Here is a 25,549-nt window from a genome sequence, read left to right as displayed (position 1 = left end):
ATAGATGCAATTGGCAAGTCTGCTGCAGTTCCACGCAAGGTTAACATTTATGTATGTGTGTGAGAGTTAAATCTTTTGACAACTTACTCCCTTAGGATAGTGAATAAATAAAATAATTAAAGTAAACAAAACAAAAAATAACAAAAATTATAGAATATAACCACACCGCCTCATCAGAGTAGAATGCTAGAGCGATAGAGCAAATCATGAAACAAAAACAGATTTAGAATACCAACAGCACACCAGCTTAAGTATACACACATATATATGTATGTATAGAATTAACAACAAACTAATTGTAAAGATTAAAATATTAATATACACGAGTTTATGATTTACACGATTTTAACACTCTTAATTTGTATAAATAAGAAAGACGCGCAGCACACCCCCCACACTCCCTCCCAACACACACACATGTAAGCAGTTGCATGCCACCGTCTGCGAGCGAAGTGGGGTGTTCTCATTAGCCACTTATTTGATTTACTTGTAAATAATCTACAAAAAAAAAAGAAGAAAACAAAAAACAAACAAACATTACGATTACTTTATATTATACTTTAAAAATAAAATAGCGTGTAATAAACAGCAAACTACTATAAAAGTCATGATGTTACCGAACAAATGAACAAACAAGTTTTTTATAAGAAATAGCAATAATTTATGCGTTTTGTGGAAGTGAGGATGGCTTTGGTGAGTCCTTGCGAAGGCTGAGAACTAAAGTCTTTAAATTTGATAAATGCGAAATGCGACGATTGCCTATCCGTAGCAGAGTGCACGAGTGGTTTCAACGTTTTCAAAGTGGTCGTGAGGACATAGTAAATGACGATCAACATGTGGGCCAATCGAAATCCGTGATAACCGGAAATTCCATCGAAACTGTGCGTGAATTCATCAAAAATTAGCCGAAATCATCATTGAAATTCATGGAAATCGAATTGAACATCTCCAAAACATCGATTTATCGCATTTTCTATTCTTTGTTGGGATATTCAGTTTGAATTTCTGCTATAGCATGTAATGGAGCAGCGTTTGGATGTTAAGTTCAAGTTGATTGTGATCAAAATCATCCAACTCAAGGCCCTGGAAACGTGATGTTTCGACTGGGCTTTAACATAAAGAAATGGGGTGAATGGGAATTCATTGGGCATGCAAATAGGTAGTTTGATTCATTCGGAGACTCGTTGCTCGCAGAACATATGTATTTATTTGGTATTTCGTGGTCAATAGTTTAGCCTGTTGCAATATCCAGAACGAAATTACGCAAAAGTTACTCTAGATTAAGACCACAACTCGAGCTATTTGTCTGCAATGGGTTGTGGTTTGATTCCAAGTGCGCCATTCATTGGGAGCGAGTCGATAAAGTTGTTAATAGTCTCACTGTGGCGCTGGCGTTCAGTGCGCTTCTGCAGTTAGTTGCATTCTTATTCAGGTCGACTTACTGCTCTATGTCGCCGACGGCTCCACTTCAAGCAGCTGACTGCAGGGACGATTTCTGTCAAAAACATCACAGTAGAAATTGCTTGGAGAGGATTGTTTTGTGTTCCTTAAACGGAAGCATACAGATGCTCAACTTAACTTACTTAGAATTTCGACCTACCGCTTAGATAGTTTATGGTCCACCACATCAGTCCTTCAGTAGAGTTGTGTAATGGACTGTTTCAAAACCATTTGACAAGTCCAACGCTACTAGGATCCTCTCACACCGTAGTTTTCGAACGAACCACGAACTTCTTTATTGGCGTAGACACCGCTTACGCGGTTATAGCCGAGTTTCCGACAGAGCGTCAGTCATTATTTCTTCCATGACCCAGCCAGCGTAGCCTCTGTCTCTTAATGCGCTGAACTATGTCAATGTCATCGTATCGTACAGCTTATCGTTCCATTGACCACGGCATTCGGCGTTGACAATGCGCAAAGGACCTTACATCTTCCGCAGAACCTTTCTCTTGAAAGCTTGTAACGCCGACTCATCAGATGTTGCCATCGTCCATGCCTCTGGACCTTATAGTAGGACGGGGATTATGAGTGACTTGTAAAGTTTGGTCTTTGTTCGTCGTGAGAGGACTTTTCTTCTCAATTGCCTACTCAGTTCAAAAAAGCACCTGCGTTGTAATTCGATGCTGCTGTTGTTGGTGTTAATGCTGGTTCCGTCGAAATTATCGACGACTGTTTGTTTGATGACAGAAATTTTTTCTTCTTGCCTTCGTTTACTACTAGACCCGTTTGCTTCGTTTCTTTGTCCAGCCTGGAGAAAACAGAACTAACGGAGTGGTTTTTTATGGCCAATGATATCGATGTCATCGGCGTAGTCCACGAACTATCTGGTCGTTCATAAAGCTCAGTGCTGTGCATTTTACAGACACCATATTGATGTTCTGCTTAACCCATTCGGTAAGTGAAAATCGGGAGTAACTAGATCGCCAGTGTCTTCACTACTAGGGAAAGGGGAATTATTGGAGGACAGATTCCCCTAAGTTGGCGGGTTTCCAAGGGTGAACAGCGAGAAGTTGAGGACTCTGATGATGGTTTGAAAAGGTATCGACATTACCTGACCGGATAACTAAGCCCTGGCATATCAGATTAGGAGTCAGGCTGCCTAGTTGAGCTCCTTGGGTCTGTGTTGGCCTCAATTTGTACAACCGTAGAGGCTAATGTATTAGTTGTGTGTTGGCAACATGGAACCACATAACGTAGTGCCCAAGTTGAACTAAATGTCAGCACGGATGAGCAGGATGATGAACAACCCCGCTACTACATGTTGGTTCATTGATGACAAACTGAGCCTAAAACATACGGATCCAACAAAGTTAGATTGATGAAATAGCAGCCTTTGACCGGATGAAATAAGATTTAAATTACGGGAACGTAGAATCGACTCTTAACTCGGCTATAATCGCGTAAGCGGTGTCTACGCCAATTAAGAAGAGAAGAACCGACTGTTGTGAGAATAGCGAGCAACGCATATCTTATTATCCATTTCTTACCATTCACTTTCGGGGCCGAGCATATATGTACATATGTATGTTATATGTAGATAATAGTTCGTTATTTTATAAAATTAAAGTTTTTTTATGTTGTCCAAAATTTTTTTTTTTGTATTGGGGTGGACACCGCTTACACGGTTATAGCCAAGTTTACAACAGCGCGCCAGTTGTTGTTCCTTTTGGCTGTTTGCTTATCCGAGGATGTTGTTTCCATTTCATTGGGGCGTTTTTTACGTAGCGGGTCCCAAATTCAGTGGAAACCCTGCGGAGGGATGGTTCGCCTCCTCTTTTTAGCTCGCCTTCTTTGGGTATCCAGTGGATACTTGGCCTAAGATCGGAAGTCATTAGCTGCTTGAGCCATATGTAAAAAAATAATTTCTGGCCACCACCAAGTGAATGGAGCTCAAAAAACTTTCTACCCTTGCGTGAACTTTTACACATGACTCCATTCTCCTATATAGTATATGTAAAAACGACTAGTGACTAGAGTTTGGGTTGTAGTTACTTTGGCAAATAACAGTGAACGAGATCAACAAGAATTATTTTATGAAATTATTTAATGTTGGTTCTAGTGATAGAAGAGTTAGAAATATCAGTAGAAACGGATTGATTTCTTTTGCGATAAGCTAACCAGAAACTTTCTTTATGAGCGACCACAAAACCCATCTTAAAGTGGAAGGACAAAAATGTTATGAAATGAAGCATTTATTAGTTTTTGTTAGGAGTGTCTCTTAAATAGGTGCTGTGCTTGTGGAATTTTTTTTATTCATACAATGGTTTATACAATTTTAGTTGGCTTAATTCAAAATATTTTTTCATAATTTTTGATTAATTGATTTATATAAACTACTCTATATGTTTAATTTAATGTCATTTCATATTATGCATTGTGTATAAGAGTTTGTCTACGTGAACGTGAACGACTTAAACGACATTGATAGGCGTTATGCAAACGGTATTGAAGTTCGGGTTGACCAACCTTTTCAGACACCCAGACCTTTAGCTGTTCAAGGGGCATGAGTCTAATGTTCCATGCTTCGTCCACATTTCTGGCATCGCCCTCGGCACATTCAGCGCATTGTGTAGCCGGTACTATCTGATCAAGTTCCGTCGGCGCCTCAATTACTTTGTATAGATCTCTCACAAGATATACCGTGGTTAAGACACCACGATTTTTTTGCCGCTCGATTGCGTATATTGCACAAACTAACGACTGTATACGTTTCTCAATTAATTTCATTTGTTCGCGCATAGTCTTAATGTTGATCTCCTTGTGATCGTCGAAATCGTCTGCCAACAGCGATATATCTACAAGTGTTTGATCACGAATCAATTGCAATCCCTCGAACAATTTTTTGATACGTTCATCCTGTGAGGCGGCCTTTTTTTTGAGACTTGCATTATTCAAACGCTTTGTCTTCAGAACATTTTTTAACTTCTCGATTGTCTCGGCTTGGGATTTTAGCACACTTCGATTGCCAATCTTTAGGTCCTGTAGTTCACCGAAGAGACGCGCCACAGAATTGTTCAATAGTGTTATACGATAGCTGATTTCATTGGAGTGATTAGAGAAGGAATAATAAAGGCTTTCCTGTTCTTGGAATTTGTCAATGACATGTTTAATATCTGACGCTTTGGTGTAGTTTAGAATTTTCTTTAAAATCTTGTTGTAGAGGTTAAGTTTCTTTATATATTTTTGTCGACAAATTTCACGGCGTTTAATTTCCTTGTATGGTATGGCAGTTAGTGATCGTTTTACAAATTTCTTCTCTTGGAATTCCATCATCTTTTCGTTTGCAGTTTTAATACGTCGAAGTGTTTCCATTTCAACCTTTCGTTTCTCCAAATCATGCACAAAGTTTTTACTTTGATTATCTAATTTCTCATACATATCGATACCAATTTCAATTTGATCGAGTGCAAAATCAATGAGGTCCGTAAGGTATTTATTTTCGCTGGTCAATCGTTGTATGTATTTTGTGTAAAATGAATAATATTGCCTACGATCGTTTATCAGTTCACAAATATTTAGACGAAGCTTCTCACTTAATGCGGTCAGCTTGCATTCCATCTGGATCTGATTTTCATATTGGTCCTCCAAGAGTCGCAGTGACCGTTTGGCAATTTCTAAATCCTTTCGACTCTTTTGGAATTGTATCATATTCATATGACAGATATCCTTATTCATTACACCCAATTTACGATCAAGATTGTGTATATATAACTTCATTTTTTGAACTTCCTCATTGAGAGTCACATTACAATCAATGAAGCATTTGATAGAAGTAAGCGCTTGACCATTTTTGACCTCATGGCATTTTCCTGACGCGTTCCAAATATTTGTTTTTAGCAAATCTTTCTCGGCTTTCATTCTCTGGCACCCATGTTTATAGGCCTCAATCTGAATATGGTTGTTTCGTACATTAGGCAATCGCGCCTCTAAGACCCTTCTATATTGGCGTTGTCGGGCTTGAAGTTCTGAATTTGAATGCTTACAAAGCTTTAAAAATCGACTTGCATCGAAGTCTTTTATAGATTTTGTACTCATAATTATATTCGATATTGGTTGGTATACTAGTATAGGAATTCACGAATTTAGAATTAAATGCAGAACTCGTTATATTATTTATTGAATATTTTCTAAATTTCGTGAAAAAGACTTAATAGATGTAATGGGTATTCAATTTGAAATGATTTTATTTTCAAACCTATGTATGTGAATTGTATTATTGAAAACAGTAGAAATTATTTTCGATTACAGTCATCATGGTTACAGTGAAAAAACTTTGGGATTAAAAGAAATGTAAAACAAGAAAAAACTTTAACTTCGACCAAAACGTTAACACAGAAGCTATATTACCCTTCACTGTTGCTTCTGGGAAGAAAGGGATATAGTTGAGTTTTTTTATTTTGTTGAAGCCGGAAGTCCCACCGAAAGCCAAAGACGATGTTCACAAGAATAATATTTTATCACCCAAAGCTGTTTTATGTCAGTGAGGGGGCGATGAGGAAAGACGAAGTACACTGCTACGCAGTTCGTCATTCGTTTTAATTTTGAATTTCTTTTCGTTGCAAAAGCGTTCGGTTTCATATGAATATTTGCATTATTTTCGGAAATTTGAATTTTATTATATATTTCTTGTATGTAATATGCAATTATGTATTTAAATATCCATATTATAATAGAAAATAAAATTCTCATGCATCAAAAACTTTGCATAAACCTAGTTATAAAATTATCAAAAAATGTATTCTTCGTTAAAAGCTAAATCGATTATAACCTGGTTATCGATTGTAAACTTTTGAGTGCAGTTGTTAGCACAGCTGATTTTGACAGATTTTTTTTATCAGTGAACAATTTGAAAATTTGGTGGCAAATCCACGTATATATTAAGGGAGGGTTTAATTAAATTAGGTGAAATTTGAAAACATTAACAATATTTAAAACCGTAAATATACTTCTGTAATTCAAAACCATTGCCGAAGGTGATTTAAAATGAGTGGGATTACGATAGCTATAAGCGCTGTAATCGCCGCTTGCGCTTATCTTTCTACCATTCGAATGATCCCGAGGTTCAAAGATATGTTTATTAAAGCCGGCTTGTATGGTAAAGACCTCTGTAAGCGCGAACAACCACAAATGTAAGTATACAACGGTGATTTCTTAAACTATGTTGAAGGAACCAATATGACTATTCATTTAGACCAGAATCATTCGGGGTATTAATTGGATGCGCTTTTCTTGTGGCTATGTTTCTTTTTATACCGATTCCATTTACATTCGAAGAGGCTGCATTGCTTGACGTAAAGACAGGCGCCAAACCTGCAACTTTTCCACATGAAGAGGTAATTAAACAAACGAAAAGGTCGTTTTGCAACATGTGAAGCTAATAACAAGTCATCTCAACCTTTACTTATTCGTTAACAGTTTGCAGAGATGATTGCAGCACTCTTGTCTATTTGTTGTATGATTCTGCTAGGCTTCGCTGATGATGTTTTAGACCTGCGTTGGCGTCACAAGTTACTTCTACCAACGATGGGCACATTGCCCTTACTAATGGTTTACTATGTGAATTTTAACATTACAACAGTAATAATGCCAAAGTTTGCTAGACCGCTATTGGGCTATTCGTTGGATATTGGTAAAATAGTGTTTAAATAAACTGAAATACCAGCTATACTTATGTATATATGTTTTTCAGGCATTTTCTATTACATCTATATGGGTATGCTTGCCGTTTTTTGCACAAATGCAATAAATATCTTAGCTGGAATCAACGGCCTAGAAGTTGGACAATCCATTGTGATTAGCGCATCCGTTTTATGCTTCAACATCATTGAATTGGCGCTTGGGCACCAAGTTGATTGTCATAAGTTCTCGATTTATCTAATGCTTCCATTTTTAGCGGTTTCGCTTGCGCTTTGGAAGTATAATAAGTGAGTACACTTTACACACTTTAGTAGAATAGATTGTTATATATTATTTTATAGGTTTTCATTACAATTCCTATTTTATCCAAAACTTGCTTTTATGCAAACTGAACCCTCAGAAGCAAGTGTTAGTATATACAACTTTTTTATTTGAAGAATTAGCTTAACGAAATTTGGCATAGATTATTGTCCAAGGTGACTGTGCTATCTTCGAAGAAATTGTTAAGATCGAATCAATGTATCATATAGCTGCCATACAAACTGATCGTTCGGAATGAAGTTCTTGTAGGGAAATTTTTTTTTATTTGACTAATGCAATTCCACCATAGTCGAATAAATTTTTTAGATCTGTTCACTATAACATATAGTAGCTGTCATGTATGACATACATACATGACTGATCAAAATCAAGATAAAGATCTTTTTATGCCATTTCATGGCACAAAAAAAAAAGAATTTAACGGCTTTTATTGTTTCCTTTTTAACTTGTTCCTAACAACCTCAATTTAAATTGCAATTTGACAAAAATGTGTTATACGGAAGCCACATTAAGTGAAGCATGTTTTATTTATCGAATTTTTTCTTAACTTAGGTACATACATACATTATTATTAACCATGATAATACATTTTGAGTTTTAATTTTATGATTTTAATGGATTTATATCAAACGCAAATATGCATTTGTTTGAAATTCATTACTGGTGCTATAAATGGTGTTACAAAATAACAAATGCTTTTGAATGAGATATAATTGGCTATGAAATTATAAATGTAAATCTCTTGGGATGTACAAAAAATTCAGCTGAAGAATGCTAACAATGCTTGAATTTCCATAAACATATTTAATAACTAAAAATAAAATAATTTTAGTTTCGAATCCCAATAACTTTATCACAGCATTTCATATAAAATTTGAATCGTCAATAATTATAATTGATTGTTAATAAGCTATGCGTGATCTACCAAATTCGTAGATATAATAATCTGTATTCTCAGTTTTGATAATTATAAGAAAATGGGTATAATACATAATTCATAGCATAGTAATTATTTATATATTTATTTATTTTACTTAACAAAGGTCATCGTTGATATGTGTTTACTGCAACATTAATAATACTAGTGCATATACCAATCAAAGTCATCGGTAATGTATGAGAAAATACAAGTACTTTATAAATTCAATTTTTGAGAGTTCTGCAGATTCATATGATTTTTTTTTAATTTATTATTATTTTTTTGTTTTTGATAAACACATGATTTAAATAAAAAATACCACATCGATTATTTGCATTTTCTTGAAGAAATTCTTTCCAAACAGCCTAGTTATTATATCATAGTCCAATTATGTTTTATTTTAAATGCAAATTGTAGGTTATTTTGGGAATAGAATAACTTCGATTTAAACTTATTAGGCACAAAAGTTTAATAACTTCTTATGAATACATATATGTAGCTGAAATGATGATCACGCTATTAAAGATTTTTCACAATCCATTACACTCCGGTCTATGTTTGACAAGTAAAAAAAAATTTTTAAATTTAATTTTTTAGGGGCATTTTCTTTAAATTTTCAAACTATCACTTAATTAAACATATTTTAAATGTTTCACAATTTGGAGCGGTTAGTAGACGCCAAGGCAAGAATATTGCGACATTTCTCACTTCTTAGTAATTGCCGGCTTCGTATTCAATGTCATCATCAAATGACTCGAATAAATTAACTAATAGATTTCCATATTTTGAATTATCTGTTTCTGCCAATGCGGGGGCATAGTATTTATCCGAATACCGACGATTACGCAGAAGCTGCATTTTCCCGTCAACGTAAACACCGGTTGCAATAAGTTTTTGCAAATATGCCGCATCAATATTGTGGTTACGTACAGTATCCGCAAATTGAACTTGTGTCAAGGAACTAGTTTCAGCGTGTAATTCGGCGACAATTTCTTCTGGCTGCTGGCAGTATTTGCAAAACCATCCGCCAAAGTGATTTAAATCGCCGACGACAAAAGGTGCTGGGTGGTTACTTGCTGTAAGGCTTATTTCAAATAACTTTGCTGGATCACTTTCATCGCCATTTATTTGGCTTGGGTTGTCCATATGGACAAAGGAACTTACAAGACCATTAAGATAAGTTTGTTTTGGATGTTGCCAATAAAAACCATAGACGACATACTTCAGTCGAAAAAGTACATTACGTACATCCTTTGCATAATATTTAAGAAATTGCAGTGCTTCCGGTGATGGTAACACACGATCGTCTGTATAAAGTAGCAGATCGCTTGGTTTTAGTGGTAATAGTTTGATTTGGTTCTGCTGCAGCTGTTGATGGAAATGTGCATACGCCTGTTTGATGGTACAATTTCCTTTTTTATTTAACGTATGCTCTTTGTCACAGAGGTAAATCATATATTTATTAGTTGGGAGCGTTTCTCTTAACCAGTGTTGAATTGTTTGGAAATCCTTTCGTGCTGGTTTTATATATATTACGAAATAATCAACTACATCGGCGAGCATACTTATTTGTAAATCCAATAAATCCAAATTAAAAAAATTTCCTTCCAACAAGTGTACTAATCGATTGGGATTCCGTGTCTTAGTTGGCTCTTGCAGTTGAAAATGTGATTTTGACGTTAACAATGCACGCCACATAACTTCTGGTTGACCACAATCACGCCCATGCCAACCAGCTCGACACTTGCATTGTGTGTTCTCTTCCTCCCAAGAAAGTACAACGTCCTGTGCAGCTTCATCATTCGATATTTGAGATTGTTCGTCAATACTTCCTTTACGGAAGCACCACAATACATCGTTGTCCAACTCAGGCAAAAACCCGCTTCTATTTCTATATTCTATGGTTTTATTCAGTCTGTTCAGTTTGAGATAAAAGTCTTTTTTAAAATTGCTTTCTTTCCCTGATTGACTATTTTCGATCACAGCTTGCGATACTTCCTGCTTTGATGCTACTTTTCTGTCCGCAGTATCGGTTAAACTAATGTTTACGGAGTTGGTTATAAAATTAACACGTCTCATACCCAGCAATGCTCCTCTGCGTGGCTTATTAACTAAGTTATTGGTATTAATTGAGAAGTCTTTGGTGTCGCCATTATGCGCAGTTACCTCATTTAAGCTGGTATTGAGGCCATCGCCAAGCTGTAACAGCCACAGGCACGAAATGAAACATATTTGGGCAAGTACCAATAAAGTTAGAAGTAGTTTCTTAGTTAATGTTGTCTTGCCTCCAGTTGTAGTTGAACTTGCAACATCTGGCATTTCAATGTCTGAGTACAGATGTTGGTTGTTCACGAGGCGTGTTGTGGCATTTGCTCCGTTGCGTTGAAACATTTGTCATTTGTGATACATATATAATGCAATAGATATCACAAAATATTCACTCTACATAATATGATCTAATTTTGCCTAACGAGTTTCCAATTTTTTAAGTTAATTTGCATTTATTTTTCTCTGCAACATTTTCTGCGAAAACACACCCAAGAAAATCTTCCACTTCTTGACTGCAAAAGGAATACGAATAAGATGACGATAAACCAATCAGCTGTTGTCGTCTGTCGGTCTGTTCTTCAGCAGCTGACAATGGGGATTTCAAAAAGTTGTTCTCTTTTTTGTTTTGTTCCGTTTTTCCATTCATTTATCAGAGAACGTTGAATTCAAGGGTAAATGGTAAATACCTGTAAATAGGAAACAAAGTAAAACGACCATAGTTGTAAACAAAACATTGGAAATACTTTATAATGAAAAAAAAAAAACAAAGTGTAACTTCTAATTATGATTAAATTATATAAATACAATTCAACGAGCGAGGCGGCGAAATCTTTATATTCGCAGATGTGATGAAAAAGAGAATATGTTGGAAAGAGTCTGTGTAAGAATTGATTACAGTGTATTTAAATCCGTGTGATGGATTGGTTAATGGGGCAATTGGTTAACTTATGCAAATTGATTTCCATTGTTCTTTTGTTAGATAGTACGATCAAAAAGGCCTCATCCTCTAAAAAGCTTCTGAACCCCAATTGAAAAGTTCTTAAATCTTTTCAATATAAAAGAGATGGGCATTGAAAGAAATCAATTTTCAGTTCATAAAAGTTAGTGTACACCATATAGTAAAGTTTAGCTGTTGTTGTAACGGCCATCGACTGCAATATTAAGGTCAAGTCTGAACTCCTTCGTCCAGTTTTTGAATATGGTCGCTATGGATTTAGTAGGGCAAGGTGTTATGTTCCGTGCAGCGAAGGAGCGAGAAAGGTCGGAGAGATAGGATTTTACTTTTAAGCACATGTCATCGATTCTATTGTTCGACGTCATTATCGCGTATCAGCATACGTACGTCCCATGGACCGCAGTAGTGCGTTGGCAGCATGGGGCCACGTAACTCGTGGTTCATTTCCGGCCTGACCAGGTATATGGCTTCATCCATTGCATGTATTACATCAATCGAGGTGGAGTTTGGATGGAGCCTTTTAGCGCAGCCGCGGCAGAAAAATTCCTCCGGGCCGGGGTTCGACTCAATGCCAGCACGAGTCTGGGATATACGGTGCAACTCTTCTGCAAGGAATTAGATCACCAAAAAAACAGCCCTTGGCCTGATAAAATCTTGTTCAATTTCGGTAACGTAGAACAGGCTGTCGTGGGCATTGTAGTAAAGTCATAGTTCGTACTCGACCCCGAATGTCTAGATAGATAATGCAGAAGGATTGGTTAAAGCTCAAATTGGAGCTACTATATATTTTGATTTAAAGTAGTCCCAAATTAGTCCTAATATCATGTTTACATCTTTTTTTATGGAAATATCAATTTACAAATTGCAGGTAAAGTTTGAAATTTTTTTCCTAATAATTTTTTTTCTCATTTCCAGATATCCGTCACAAGTGTTTGTCGGCGATACGTATTGCTATTTTGCTGGTATGACATTTGCTGTCGTCGGAATATTGGGACATTTTAGCAAAACTCTCTTACTCTTCTTCATACCTCAAATTTTAAACTTTTTGTATTCAGTGCCGCAGCTTTTTCACTTCGTGCCATGCCCCCGACATCGTTTGCCTAAATATGATGCTAGGACAGATTTACTACACATAAGTACGACGGAATTCCACCCGGAGAAATTGAACAAGCTGGGATTGCTAATGGTGCTTGTGCTGAAAAAGTTGAAACTAATATCGTGGCAACAACAAAGTGACGGCCGAGTGATTACCAATAATTTTACGCTCATCAATCTGGTTTTGGTTGTATTTGGACCCGTACACGAGAAGGTTGTTACGCAATTTTTGATGGGCCTACAAGTGATCTGTACCTTATGTGCAATGGTTATACGATATCCTCTGGCTAGCTTCTTTTATGATACCTAATTTATAAGATGTATTCCTAATTTTGTACGTATGCGTACATATGTATAGTACTTGACTAGGTATTTTGTCAGACGATTTGTATTTTTGTTGAGACCAAAAATTTAAATAAGTGTATACTATAAGAAGTCTGATTGTAAAACTCTAAAACTAGTGTAAGTTAATTTCAAAGTGCAAATACAGAAATGGAAAAAATTGTATTTGAATATTTCTTACGCCGAACAAATCCGAAGCATTTGGATAAGGTTGTGAAAATTATGTGAAACACGTGAAATTAGATGACAACTCCAGTACTCTTCATATCGTATCGGTTGAAATCGGATAAATACTAGCTTCCATATGTTTAATATAACGGTCTTCAAATATAATATTCGATAGGGTTTATGCTCTACTCGTACAAAATGACGGGCAATCTATGAGGTATCTTAATGAAACTCAGATATCATCATTTTTCTGGTAAGTAGCTGTAGTAGTTCCATTCCTTACTTGTTTTTAATAATCTTAACTACCAGAGAATCAAAAAACTCTTGACATTTCAGACTTTTCTTGATATTTTTAATACTTTGTGCACTATTCAAAAATCATTATATTTTCTTATGCTTTCTTTTACTTTAATAGAATTTCTTCAAAGGAACTTAATTTCTCCAGTTTTACGCATCAAATAATTGTTCGTAAATTCATTGAAGTCTGAAGAGTTTTATCCCGTTTTGCAATGAGTATGTCGGACATATCGACAGAATCTGAGCTAACCGTAGCCGAAGAGGAAGAAGATCGTATAAATATCGGAGTGAGTAAAAAAAGATGTGTCAACTAAACCCATTATGGTTCTTATGTGTTTACATAGCTCTATATTGGTGGTCGCAATGCAGCTGGCCAACGCCATGGGCGTGGATGGGCCATACTTCCCAATGGGGATCAATATGATGGGCAATATCGTCAGGGAAGGCGTCATGGCATCGGTTTGTACGTATTTAAAGATGGGTCACGCTATTACGGCTGCTATCGTTGTGGTAAACAAATTGAAGTGAATATTTTTTGAAACGACCAAATCTATATCTTAAATGGAAATACGACTTCGCTTTAGGACATCGTTCCGGCCGAGGTATTTTCATCTATCCCGACGGTAGTATGTATGAGGGTTGTTGGCGCAAGAATATTAAACATGGCAAAGGGCGCTATAAGTACGTTAACAATGATTGCTACATGGGCAACTGGTACCGCGGTCTGAGGCACGGAGTCGGTGTCTATTGCTTTAAGTCCGAAGAATGCGGCGAGCTACGTTTTAAAGGCACATGGCGTATGGGTGTTCGTGTGGGACCATTTCAAATATTTTATGGTGACGAAGATCGTTCAACTATTCTACATGGAACCTGGGACAATGAGTACCCACAAGGTCCAGCTGTGTTCACCTTTGATCAACGTTACATGCTGATGGGGTTCTTTCAAACACCTGGTATGACGTATAAAGTTAAGAAAAGTGAGGGCGACACTGAAGAGTTCGGTGGCGAAGTCGAAACCGAACGTAATGAGAATGGTGTGTACGTCGATGTATTACCATCCCAGTGGTTTGCTCAAGATATTTGCTGTTATGATTATGCTCAATTGCCGCAAGAGCCTGTACCATTGCCTTTGTCTGATTCCGAGGTGTCTGTGTGTTCGTTAAGTACAGTGCCGACCGAGTTGACGCTACAGCGTAGCATTTTATATGTTGGTGAAGCAGAAGAAGAGGGAGAGGGTGAGTGCGTGGAGTGCATACCATGTGAGGGTGTTAGTGAGAGTGAAATCGAAACGGAAAGTGAGCGCATCTGCAGTCAGCAAGCTGATCCCTGTGCTATCGAAATCATTAGTGAGCCAAAGGAATGTTAATATTCAAATAGTCACTAATATTCCCTGTGATATTTTTTTATTGTTATTTGGGTATAACCCTGATCAATTATGTTATAAAATTAAATGTTAAATCCCATTAATGTAAAATTGAAAATTAAATTTTTAAATCATGATTTTGGGATTGAATTTTGAATTTGTATTTTTTAATTTTGATTTTGAAATTATACATTCATAATTCCGGTCTATGGATTAAAATATTAAAAATAAATTCTTTATACATTTTTTGAAATACCCCCATCCGGTATTTCGGATTCAATATTTTTTTCAATCTGGTATTTGTGATTTTAACTTTTTTTGAGGTTACAAAAAACAAAAAAGAAATTAATTCAAATTTTTATTAAATTATATTTAAATTCATCACTTGTAACCCTGCTGCCTTTTGATGAGACAATTCGCAGGAAAAGTGAAATATGCAAATTATACTTTTTAAACTTTTTATTTTGTGTTTTTATCAAATGGTAGTGAAACAAAGCTTGCATTTAATGCATTTTCTGGATATCGTTTTATAAATTCTGCGCAGCGCATACATTCCATATTTTACTCAGAAAGTTGCCAGTAGGGCACTGCCCGCAGAATTGAGTTTGGCGTAGACGCCCGATTGAGGAGTGTTAGTTAATTCACGTATTTTGTCCATAACATAGTCAACCGATACGACAATAGCAACCGTCTCCTGACCGAATGGCGTAGTTGTTAAATTACCAATGGCTTGAATAGCACGGTAACATGCCTCCAAGTCAATAGCCCATTTCAGCAATTCGACGACGCCTTCGGTTACTATACGACAACATTCACTTTTCGCCACGCTTAGTGTCTGAGATATTGTGACATTTAAGTAGAATGTTGCGATGGCTATCTGCAAATTCGCACTACCACTTTTAATTTGATCAATGTGTGCCGCTATGGCAGCAAAGCGAGGTTCGATTTGTTTCCGACCAGCTTCGTGGCGCATCATATTCGCTAGGCAACGTACTATCATTAAAGTATTAGCGGCAGATGAATTCAATTTTGGCAGAATGTTATCTAGGAAATTGTATGAGTTCAAAATCGAAAATATTGGCTCATGACGTATAGCCAGACGGGCCACATCCAGAACGGGAAAGAGGATGTCTGAAAATATAAAATAATTTATCTAAACACATATTATACTTTGATTTATGAACAAACCATTAGGCCAACGCAATAAATGATGCAGCGCTTCCACAGAGCTTGTATCCACTTCTGGAGAAGTTGTTGTTAGTGCAATAATCGCGTTTAATAACGTATCCGAAACTTTTTCGCTCTCATTGGTCAGTTTATTATTGAATTCCCTAAGTAAAAATTACATTTGGGAATCGTATTATATACATTTTATAAATTTAGCGATCGCATTGTCTCACTTCAATTTCTCCAACACTTTGGCGGGATCACAATTGTCAAAAGTTACGTAATTGCTGACGGGAAAATGTTTTTCACTGCCTAAAAAATAGATAGGTGCATTAAGGTAACGTTCAAATACAACTCTTTAAATTATACCTCTAATGAAATTAATTGCTGGTTTTGGTTGTGAATGCGATGCAGCCGTGGAGTAACTCGAACCACCAGTAAACGGATCAACATTACCTGCTGCATTTAAATTTTGATTGCTACTACCAGGTACATATCGCGATCCACCCGTGAAGGGATCCTGGTAACCACTATAAAAATAAGTTTTAATATTAAATGCATAAATACTCTTCTGTTATGAGGTTAAAAATTATTTACTGACCTAGCGGTCGACTGAGATAACACGTTGCCAGCGCTTTGCGAGTTTTTAATTATGAAATTCGCAACTTGGTCTAAATAGGCTTGTGGTAGGTTGTTTCGATGTATAAATGTTTGCGCAGCTTGCCAAGGATCTTCACCTCTATTGTAGGGCAGCTTAATTGGAGGTTCAGTGTCTGAGATGTCTACAGAGAAAACAAAGTCGTATTCCTGCAAACAAATTAATTGACAAATTGAGCAACTATTTGAAAAACGTTATTCTATAATATACAAACCTTTCCTTCGTACAAGGTTTTGCCGGAAGAGGCTTGAGATCCACCTGAAGCACCTGTAACATCACCAACTAAAGTCCATTGACCCAACTGCCAAGCGTAGCACTTTACCGAACCATCCTGGTGACGCACCATTTTTGTTTGACCTTCTCGTGTCCCGTTTGTGAGTAAAGCTTCAGGACCAGGTAAACTAGTGAAATTTTTAAACAAACATGTGAGATATTAGCACATAATACAAACATAATTTAAGTGCATAATTTGCTAACGATTTATCTTGTGGTACTGACGGAGCTGAACAAAGTGGATTTACTCGTTGTCATGGAATATAACTCGTTTTAATGTCACGTTTTTAGCAAACATAAAAGATAAATTGATATTTCTCCAATCATCGTTTCAAAGTAAGAACTTAGCTTCTTAACATTAGCACGTAAATATCTAGCATGCTTTTATATTGGTCAAAAAAGAATAATACGATTTTCGGCAGACTTACAGAAATCGCCATTATACCTAATATGCACTAGGTTTGCCACGAAGTTTGTTACACCCAGAATAAAAAGTCGGACATCATATAAAGTAAATACTAATATAAAAGATCAGTGTGACCAAATAAATCGATTTAGCTATGACCGTCTGAGTATATATTTATACGCGAACTAGTTTCTCAATTTTTGAGATATCGTTCTGAATTTTGTTCATTTTTTGGAAAGTCTTTTTAAAGTAATAGACGATTATTGACCCGGTAAATGGATAAATTAAATCATTTTCAAATCACGAATGCTAATGCTTTGATAATAAAGCGTATATTTCGAAAATTACTGGAACATTATTTTGAATACGAAAGCCATTAATGTCTATCACAATTATAATTTGACTTACTCAGTCTTTTTTATTCCGCCAATTACTTCTGACATTTGAATCTTTCTTGTAGCCACCGCATGTTCAAATGCTTTACTGGACGATTCATTTGCATACCGTGCAGGATCCTTTGTGAATACACGAACCACACCATCACTTGAGCCAGTTACGATGTCACCGTTCTTTAAGCAAGTTACAGACCATACGGATTGTGCAGGATGAACAATGGCATCTCCCAATTCTTCGCCAATCGACAAGTCCCACATACGTAATGTACTATCTTCACCACACGACACTATTACGTTTTCACCCAGTGCAGAATTCGGTGCCACCGAATATATGTAATTTGTATGTCCACTCAATTCTTTTACACATTCACCATCATCATTCCAATATTTTATAACCGCATCATTGGCACATGAAACAAGCGAGTTATTACTCATAGGTAAAATACCACGAACACAATCCTTGTGCCCTTTTAACATGCGCAGTTTTTCGCCATTGGCATTCCAGTAATATATGCACTTATCTGCTCCACCAGTAATATATTTTTTTGCCTCGACGAGACAACCGACTGACCATACTGCTGCTTCATGACCACGCAACACTACCGAAGTGACATCGCCCGTCTCTTTTATAGTCCAAATACGTGCTGTTTTATCCCAACTGCCGGTAATAAGAGTCTTTGGCTCCGCTCCAGCCGCAATTGAACAAACTGTGGAATCGTGCCCTTTGAGAATTAGTATGGGTACAAAACCGCCTTCTTTGTAAATGGCGACGGTGGCATCATTGCTAGCTGAGCAAATCCATTTTTCAGAGTCAAGGTAGAAAACAAAAGCTACAAAGTTTTTATGATCTTGAAAGGTGACGGATTCTGTGTAGTCTTGCCTTAAAAAGGTTAAATAATCGTTTAATTGAAATTTAATGCAAAATTTAGTTTACCCCAAACGTTTCCATAATTTAACTGTCTTGTCGCGAGAACCTGAAATTATTATTTGTCCTTCCGCAGTTTCCCAACCGGCAGCAACTGAGCGTACATCCATTGAATGGCCATACAACTCGCAACTCAGTTTATAATCGTTTAAAGTCGCACACATTTTCAAAAGAATTACTATATGTTATCTTCTTTTAAATGTATTTATCCCTGTTAGCAAAACTAATAATATTATAGACAACTTAAAAACAACTATTTATTGTTCAGTTGCAAATTTGTGCAACGATGAGCCGATGACAATAGAAAAATTTCCAATAATCAAATGTCAGCGAGTTTTATTGGCACACAAATATACATGGCGGGAGCAAGTGCGACATCTAACGCTTATTAGCTGTGATTCATTGATATTCCTTCTAGTGATGTGCAGAAAGCAAAAAATTATGTTTCCAACACAAAAGTATTCGTTTAAAATCGGCTGGTGGAGCAAACTTTCTGAAGCAGAGTTCGACAGTCGTTGATCTCTAAATAAGCGTCCAAATTATGGTAAATGACACTCAAAAACAAAATTCCGCGATGTCTGAATTTGGTATCCCCGCAAAACTAATACGGCCGTGTAAACTGACGCTGAGCAACACGAAAAGCTCCGTCAGAATCGGGAAGGACCTCTCCGAGCCGCTCGACACCAAACGAGGTTTCAGACAAGGCGATTCACTATCGTGTGACTTTTTCAACCTGCTTCTGGAGAAAATAGTTCGAGCTGCAGAACTTAATAGAGAAGGTACTATCTTTTATAAGAGTGTACTGCTGCTGGCGTATGCTGATGATATTGATATCATCGGCCTTAACAACCGCGCCGTTAGTTCTGCTTTCTCCAGACTAGACAAGGAAGCAAAACAAATGGGTCTGGCAGTGAACGAGGGCAAGACGAAATATCTCCTGTCATCAAACAAGCAGTCGTCGCACTCGCGACTTGGCACTCACGTCACTGTTGACAGTCATAACTTTGAAGCTGTAGATAATTTCGTCTATTTAGGAACCAGTATTAACACCACCAACAATGTCAGCCTGGAAATCCAACGCAGGGTAACTCTTGCCAACAGGTGCTACTTCGGACTGAGTAGGTAATTGAAAAGTAAAGTCCTCTCTCGACGAACAAAAGCCAAACTCTATAAGTCGCTCATAATTCCCTTCCTGCTATATGGTGCAGAGGCTTGGACGATGTCAACAACTTATGAGTCGACGTTGCGAGTTTTCGAGAGAAAAGTTCTGCGAAAGATTTATGGTCCTTTGCGCGTTGGCCACGGCGAATATCGCATTCGATGGAACGATGATCTGTACGAGATATACGACGACATTGACATAGTTCAGCGAATTAAAAGACAGCGGCTACGCTGGCTAGGTCATGTTGCCAGCTCCGAATGGACGAAAACACTCCAGCTCTGAAAGTATTCGACGCTGTACCCGCCGGGGGAAACAGAGGAAGAGGAAGACCTCCACTCCGTTGGAAGGACTAAGTGGAGAAGGACCTGGCTACGCTTGGAATATCCAATTGGCGCCACGTAGCGAAAAGGAGAAACGACTGGCGCGCTGTTGTTAACTCGGCTATAATCGCGTAAGCGGTGTCTACGCCAATTAAGAAGAAGAAGAAGAAGACACTCAAAAACACCGAAGCATCACAAATACATATGCTTTACAAGAACTTAATTTTGATCGGTCAGTTTGCATGATATAGGGGCCGATCAGAACGATTTTTTTGGAGACGGTACCGTTGCCTCGTACAATATTCTACGCCAAATTTCCTAACATGATTTTGCTTGTTCAGTTTGCGTGGGAGCTACATGCTACAGTGGTCCGATCTAAACAATTTCTTTAGAGAGTTGCTTTAATCAATAATTTGAGCAAAATTTCAAGAAGATATCTGATCATCAGTTTAAATGGTAGCTAAGTATATGGTAGAGTGGTTTGATTTCGGCGGTTTCAACAAACGGTCAGCTTCTTTCCGAGATAAAGAGGTGTAAAATATCAGGTCGATATCTCAAAAAATGAAGGGCTAATTCGTGTATTCACACATAGACGGACATGACTAAATCGACTCAGCTCGTTTGATGGTCATTTATACATATGTTTTATAGGATCTCCGATGCTACCTTTTAGGTGTTACAATATAAACATAAGTAAGCTGTTGGTGGTTTAAGTGCAGCGTTGAGACAACATGTGCAACTTAAAATCACGTCACAGGAGTGTCGTTGCTAAAGCGTAATCGGAATGAACGCCTGCTGGATGCTCTGATATATACCAGTGACCAAGGTACAGTTTACGAACCTGCCCTGAAAAAGGCGTGTGATCTACAACGCCTATCTGGAGAATGACTTTCGGCCACAATGGTCTTCAAGTTTCACCAAGATGTACATATCAGTTTATATCAAGTTATGTTTATGGACATGAATAGCCCTTAATTATCATATTGTCGATTGCTCTGTTGCGAATCTTAACTTCGTGGTCGTCCTTCAGTCTCACTAAATTTTCATCTGTATTACATACTATTGAGTTTAGCCACTATAGGCGGTGTAGTTGGAGAGAAGTACGCCTTTGTGGTTACTCCAAAGTGGTAGAGACCCCAACGTTTATATATTTTGAAACCGTTATTTTAGTTTTTATAGTGCAATTCGAACTTCTTCTTCTTCTTTATTGGCGTAGACTTCGCCTTTGCGGTTAAAGCCCAGTTCACAACAGCGCGCCAGTCGTTCTCCCTTTTCTCTGTTTGCGCAAATTGCAGATTTCAGTCGTAGCCAGGTCCTTCTGAACTTGGTCTTTCCAACGGAGCGCAAGTCTTCCTCTTCCTCTGCTTCCTCCGGCGGGTACTGCTTCGAATACTTTCAGAGCTAGAGAGTTTTCATCCATTCGGACGACATGACCTAACCAGCGTAGCCGCCGTCTCTTAATATGTCAATATATCGTCGTATATCTCGTACAGCTCATCGTTCCATCGACTGTGGTATTCGCCGTTGTCATTGCGCAAAGAACCATAAATCTTCCGCAGAACTTTTCTCTCGAACATTCCTAAGGCCGACTCATCAGATGTTACTATCATCCATACCTTTGTACCAAATGGCAGGACGGGGATGATGAGTGACTTGTAGAATTTGGTCTTTGTCCGTCGAGAAAAGACTTTACTTCTCAATTGTCTACTCAGTCCGAAGTAGCACCTGATGGCAAGAGTTATTCTGCGTTGAATTACAGGCTAACGTTGTTGTTGGTGTTATTGCTGGTTCCAAGATAGACGAAAAATATTTCGTCTTGCCATGTTCACTACCACACCCTATTGCTTCGCTCATTTGTCAAACCTGTAGAAAGCAGAACTAACGGTGCGTTTGTTATGGCCAATGATATCGATGTCATCGGGGTACGTTAGTACTTTTACATCCTTGTAGAAGATTGTACCTTCTCTATTCATATTTGCAGCTCGAATAATGTTCTCCAGGAGTAGATTGAGAAAGTTGCATCTTAGGGAGTCGCTTTGTCTGAAAATTCGTTTGGTATCGAACGGCCTTGTCTGAAACCTCGTTTGGTATGGAACGGCTAGGAGAGGTCCTTCCCGCTCTTAATGTATCTTTTGGTATTGCTCAACGTCAGCTTACACAGCCGTATTAGTTTTGCGACAATACCAAATTCAGATATAGCAGCATCAAGGCAGCTCCTTTTCGTGCTGTCAAAAGCAGCTTTGAAATCAGCGAATAGGTGTGTGGTGTGGTCTGCTTTCCACGGGTCTTTTCCAAAATTTTGCGCATGGTGAATATCTAGTCAGTTGTTGATTTTCCAGGCCAGGTCCAATCAGTTTGTTGACGGTGAGCTTTAATCTTCCACACAATACGCTCGAAAGAGATATAAGAAAGAGATGTTGAGGAGCCCTATCCTACGGTAGTTGTCGCAGATTGTGGGGTCTCCCTTTTTGTGAATTGGGCAGAGCACACGTAAATACTAAACGTCGGGCATACTTACGTTCGACCATATTCTACGAAGATGATGATGATTTTTCGAACGTTCTAGAAATTTTCAGTTACTTCAGTTATTCTTAATGCGTTGAAGTTTCCAACTGGGTGCGTGATGAAGGTAATTATGAATTTTCTATTTCGTAAATAAAATACTTGAAAAGTTCACAAGAACTTTTGAAATGAAAAAAGTGCTTTAATCACTTAATTATGTCAGTCGGGTGTTTATGTAAACAGACATTATGTATGCACTTCCATACGTATACATTTCGTGTATAAAAGGTGCACACGACATCCTCAGCCAATAAACTGAAGTTTTAACGTTCCGTCATCATCAACGTAATGTTGTATTGTCCGCGTTTGAAAAACGGCAAGTTGATTCCACTTTCTTGGCCCGTTGCAGCCTATCGACTTTTGAATCATATTTGCTGGCCACTACGGGATGACGCAGGCTACCTGCTGCGGTTGTACGACCGCTTCTTTTGGGCGTTCGGTTTCTTCATATTCATGCAACACAACGACGCTGAGCTGCGTTATATAATTGTCAATAATAATAATCTGGATGAAATGCTAATTTGTGGACCAACTTATCTGGTTCTAGTTGAGATTCATTTAAGGGCCTTTCAGTTGGGTTTAAAGAAGGAGGCATTCAAGCGTTTCCTGCAGAAGTTTTACGCAGAAATCTATATAGACGAGTGAGTGATAAACGCGAATGTATACATACATATGTATATAACTTTATCTTCCGCAGGTCATCTTATCCCAAACTCTATGCGAATATACAGAAAAGTTTACGTCCAATTTGGTTTTATTCCCTATTATATTTTAGCACTCTATCGTCTTACGTAATAATGCCGGTAATTAACTATCTGAATAATGTCAAAGCGCCGCTCTATAAAATGTATTACCCGTTCGATATCACACCCAATCCTATTTACGTGGCCATTGTATTATCAAACATTTGGGTAGGTTTTACCGTGATCACAATGGTCTCTGGCGAGGACAACGTCCTATCCGAAGTGATGCTACATTTAAATGGACGTTTTCTGCTATTGCAACAGAAATTGCGTCACGATGCAGAGCGTTTGTTGCACGTAGTAGACGATAGAAATATTGCTGATGGACTTCGACGTCGGATTATTGAAGCCATTGAAGAAAATGTTCGCTTGTACAAATTCGCTGAAGATTTTGAACGTGAATTCTCCTTTCGTATTTTCGTCAATTTGTCCTTCAGTGCTGGGTTGCTATGTGTACTGGGCTTTAAGGTGTATACGGTGAGTAGCTTAAGTTAAGAGCTCAATCCTAACACGGATACGGAGCAGATCCTATGCATTGTATCGCTCCTTTATCCCCTTCGTTCTTGATGGAGCAGATTTATGTATTTTCTGCAAGACGGAGATGATGAATGACTTGTAGAATTTGTCAAGAGAAGACTTTACTTCTCAATTGCCTACTCAGTCCGAAAAAGCACCTGTTGGTGTTAGTGCTGGTTCCAACATAGACGAAATTATCTACGACTTCGAAGTTATGACTGTGACCAGTGATGTGGGTGCCAAGTCGCGAGTGCGAAGACTGTTTTTTTGATGACAGGAGATATTTTGTCTTGCTCTCATTCGCTACCAGTTCCATTTGCTTCGCTTCTTTGTGCGATCTGGAGAAAGCAGAACTAACGTCGCGGGTGTTGACCCCTATGATATCAATAGCGTCGGCGTACGCCAGCAGTTGCACACTCTTGTAGAAGATTGTACCTGCTCGATTAAGCTCTGCAGCTCGAATTATTTTCTGCACTAGATTGAAGAAGTCGCGCGATAGAGAGTCGCCTTGTCTGAAATCTCGTTTGGTATCGAACGGCTCGGAGAGATTCTTCCCGATCCTGACAGAACTGACATAATCACTATTTCAAAGAATCTTAAGTTTAAGCTGTGTGCATGTCATATAGTCAGTTTACAAAGCCTAGATAAAAAATGATTGATTGAAGGTATTGAGAAAATAAGCTTCAAAAAAGATGTAAGACTTTGAAAAGTAAATGAGATAGTATCTAGAAATGTGAAAGAGCTTTTCTTACCTTCAATTTACAAATTTACATATATTTACTTCTTTTCTTCTACATTTAGAATCCGATGGCTAGTTTTGGGTTCATATTTTGGATCTGCGCTAAAATAATGGAAATGATTTTGGTTGGCCAGTTAGGCTCGGGGTTGATTTACACAGTAAGCAATTCGAAAATTTATTGGAATATTGACTCTGACAGAGAGAGGTCTCTCTCATGTTGCCTTTTATTTAGACTAATGAAATGAGTTCCACTTTCTACGAATGCAATTGGGAGCTGGTTTTACTAAAGTCTGGAGATACGAAAGCAAATGTGCGTCTAATGAAAACTTTGCTTTTGGCGATCAGTACCAGTCAGAAACCATTTGTTTTGACCGGTTTCAAGTATTTCAGTGTCTCTTTGACGGCTGTTTTGAAGGTGAGTAGCGCGGGTGTTGAACTTTTATGAAATCTTAACATTGTTCTAACAGATATTGCAGGGCGCTGGTTCATATTTTACGTTTCTGACATCAATGCGCAAATGAATGCGATGCACGTCATATTGATTTTCAATTAATTATTTATGTATGTATATATAAATAAATTTTTTGCATACACCTATCACGATTTGCAAGCGTTGCTCGTTAGTAAGTCTTCATGATGAAAAACAAAAATGTGATTGCTAAGCGCATAAACTAAGCGCATAACTCAATAACACCTGGACCAATTTGGCCAATTATTCTTTTTAAATGTTCGTTGAAGTTCAAAGATGGTTTTTACGCCAAGAAAATTTCGAATAATTGCCGGAAACCCCCTAAAAACAGCCCTTTTCTATTTCCCCTACAAACGAATGAATGTTTGTTTGTTAGCAACGCTAAGAGATCGGTTGCACCAATCTTGATGAAAATTTCAGAGGTTGTTCGTTGTGGATTGGGGAAGGTTTATAAATAAAAATACCTTACACTTTTCATGAGGAAAAGTCGGAAAATTGGACAATTCTAAGAAGTAACTTTTTTCCATACACATTTTTTTTTTAATTTTTGTTTCCTTTGTTTTTCAAT

At 37.6% G+C, this 25,549-nt stretch overlaps 6 protein-coding genes across 6 annotated transcripts; 3 read left to right on the top strand and 3 right to left on the bottom strand.

The window, feature by feature from the left end:
• Positions 1 to 3,719: 3,719 nt before the first annotated feature.
• Positions 3,720 to 6,016, bottom strand: LOC120769241. The gene has a single exon (XM_040096141.1). It carries the CDS (start codon positions 5,533 to 5,535, stop codon positions 3,868 to 3,870), a length of 1,668 nt encoding a protein of 555 aa, XP_039952075.1. The 5' UTR covers positions 5,536 to 6,016; the 3' UTR covers positions 3,720 to 3,867.
• A 289-nt stretch (positions 6,017 to 6,305) lies between these two features.
• LOC120769244 (UDP-N-acetylglucosamine--dolichyl-phosphate N-acetylglucosaminephosphotransferase) lies at positions 6,306 to 12,983 on the top strand. The gene is made up of 5 exons (XM_040096144.1): positions 6,306 to 6,629; positions 6,692 to 6,833; positions 6,916 to 7,129; positions 7,190 to 7,424; positions 12,297 to 12,983. The coding sequence occupies exons 1-5, from the start codon at positions 6,484 to 6,486 to the stop codon at positions 12,784 to 12,786; spliced, it is 1,227 nt and encodes a 408-aa protein (XP_039952078.1). The 5' UTR covers positions 6,306 to 6,483; the 3' UTR covers positions 12,787 to 12,983.
• Positions 7,947 to 10,969, bottom strand: LOC120769240 (beta-1,4-mannosyl-glycoprotein 4-beta-N-acetylglucosaminyltransferase). The gene has a single exon (XM_040096139.1). It carries the CDS (start codon positions 10,766 to 10,768, stop codon positions 9,089 to 9,091), a length of 1,680 nt encoding a protein of 559 aa, XP_039952073.1. The 5' UTR covers positions 10,769 to 10,969; the 3' UTR covers positions 7,947 to 9,088.
• A 289-nt stretch (positions 12,984 to 13,272) lies between the features above and the next one.
• Positions 13,273 to 14,739, top strand: LOC120769245 (radial spoke head 1 homolog). The gene is made up of 3 exons (XM_040096145.1): positions 13,273 to 13,570; positions 13,628 to 13,793; positions 13,868 to 14,739. The coding sequence occupies exons 1-3, from the start codon at positions 13,496 to 13,498 to the stop codon at positions 14,647 to 14,649; spliced, it is 1,023 nt and encodes a 340-aa protein (XP_039952079.1). The 5' UTR covers positions 13,273 to 13,495; the 3' UTR covers positions 14,650 to 14,739.
• A 348-nt stretch (positions 14,740 to 15,087) lies between these two features.
• LOC120769235 (phospholipase A-2-activating protein) lies at positions 15,088 to 18,770 on the bottom strand. Its single transcript, XM_040096135.1, has 8 exons — positions 18,480 to 18,770; positions 17,559 to 18,425; positions 16,686 to 16,872; positions 16,415 to 16,620; positions 16,183 to 16,343; positions 16,047 to 16,125; positions 15,835 to 15,977; positions 15,088 to 15,777 (listed from the first exon to the last, which is right to left on the bottom strand). Exons 1-8 carry the CDS (start codon positions 18,632 to 18,634, stop codon positions 15,212 to 15,214), a joined length of 2,364 nt encoding a protein of 787 aa, XP_039952069.1. The 5' UTR covers positions 18,635 to 18,770; the 3' UTR covers positions 15,088 to 15,211.
• A 4,011-nt stretch (positions 18,771 to 22,781) lies between these two features.
• On the top strand, positions 22,782 to 25,069 carry LOC120767740 (odorant receptor 74a; the record flags this gene model as incomplete). The annotated part of the gene is made up of 6 exons (XM_040093950.1): positions 22,782 to 23,155; positions 23,212 to 23,734; positions 23,919 to 24,023; positions 24,575 to 24,670; positions 24,745 to 24,927; positions 24,980 to 25,069. Coding segments are annotated over 6 exons (1,335 nt in total), but the record flags the coding sequence as incomplete, so codon positions are not given.
• Between the last annotated feature and the right edge of the window lie 480 nt (positions 25,070 to 25,549).

This window comes from Bactrocera tryoni, chromosome 2, assembly GCF_016617805.1.
Source record: "Bactrocera tryoni isolate S06 chromosome 2, CSIRO_BtryS06_freeze2, whole genome shotgun sequence".
Classification (NCBI taxonomy): domain Eukaryota; kingdom Metazoa; phylum Arthropoda; class Insecta; order Diptera; family Tephritidae; genus Bactrocera; species Bactrocera tryoni.
The sequence above is the reverse complement of the archived record's forward strand: the minus strand, read 5'-3'. Positions and strand labels throughout refer to the sequence as shown.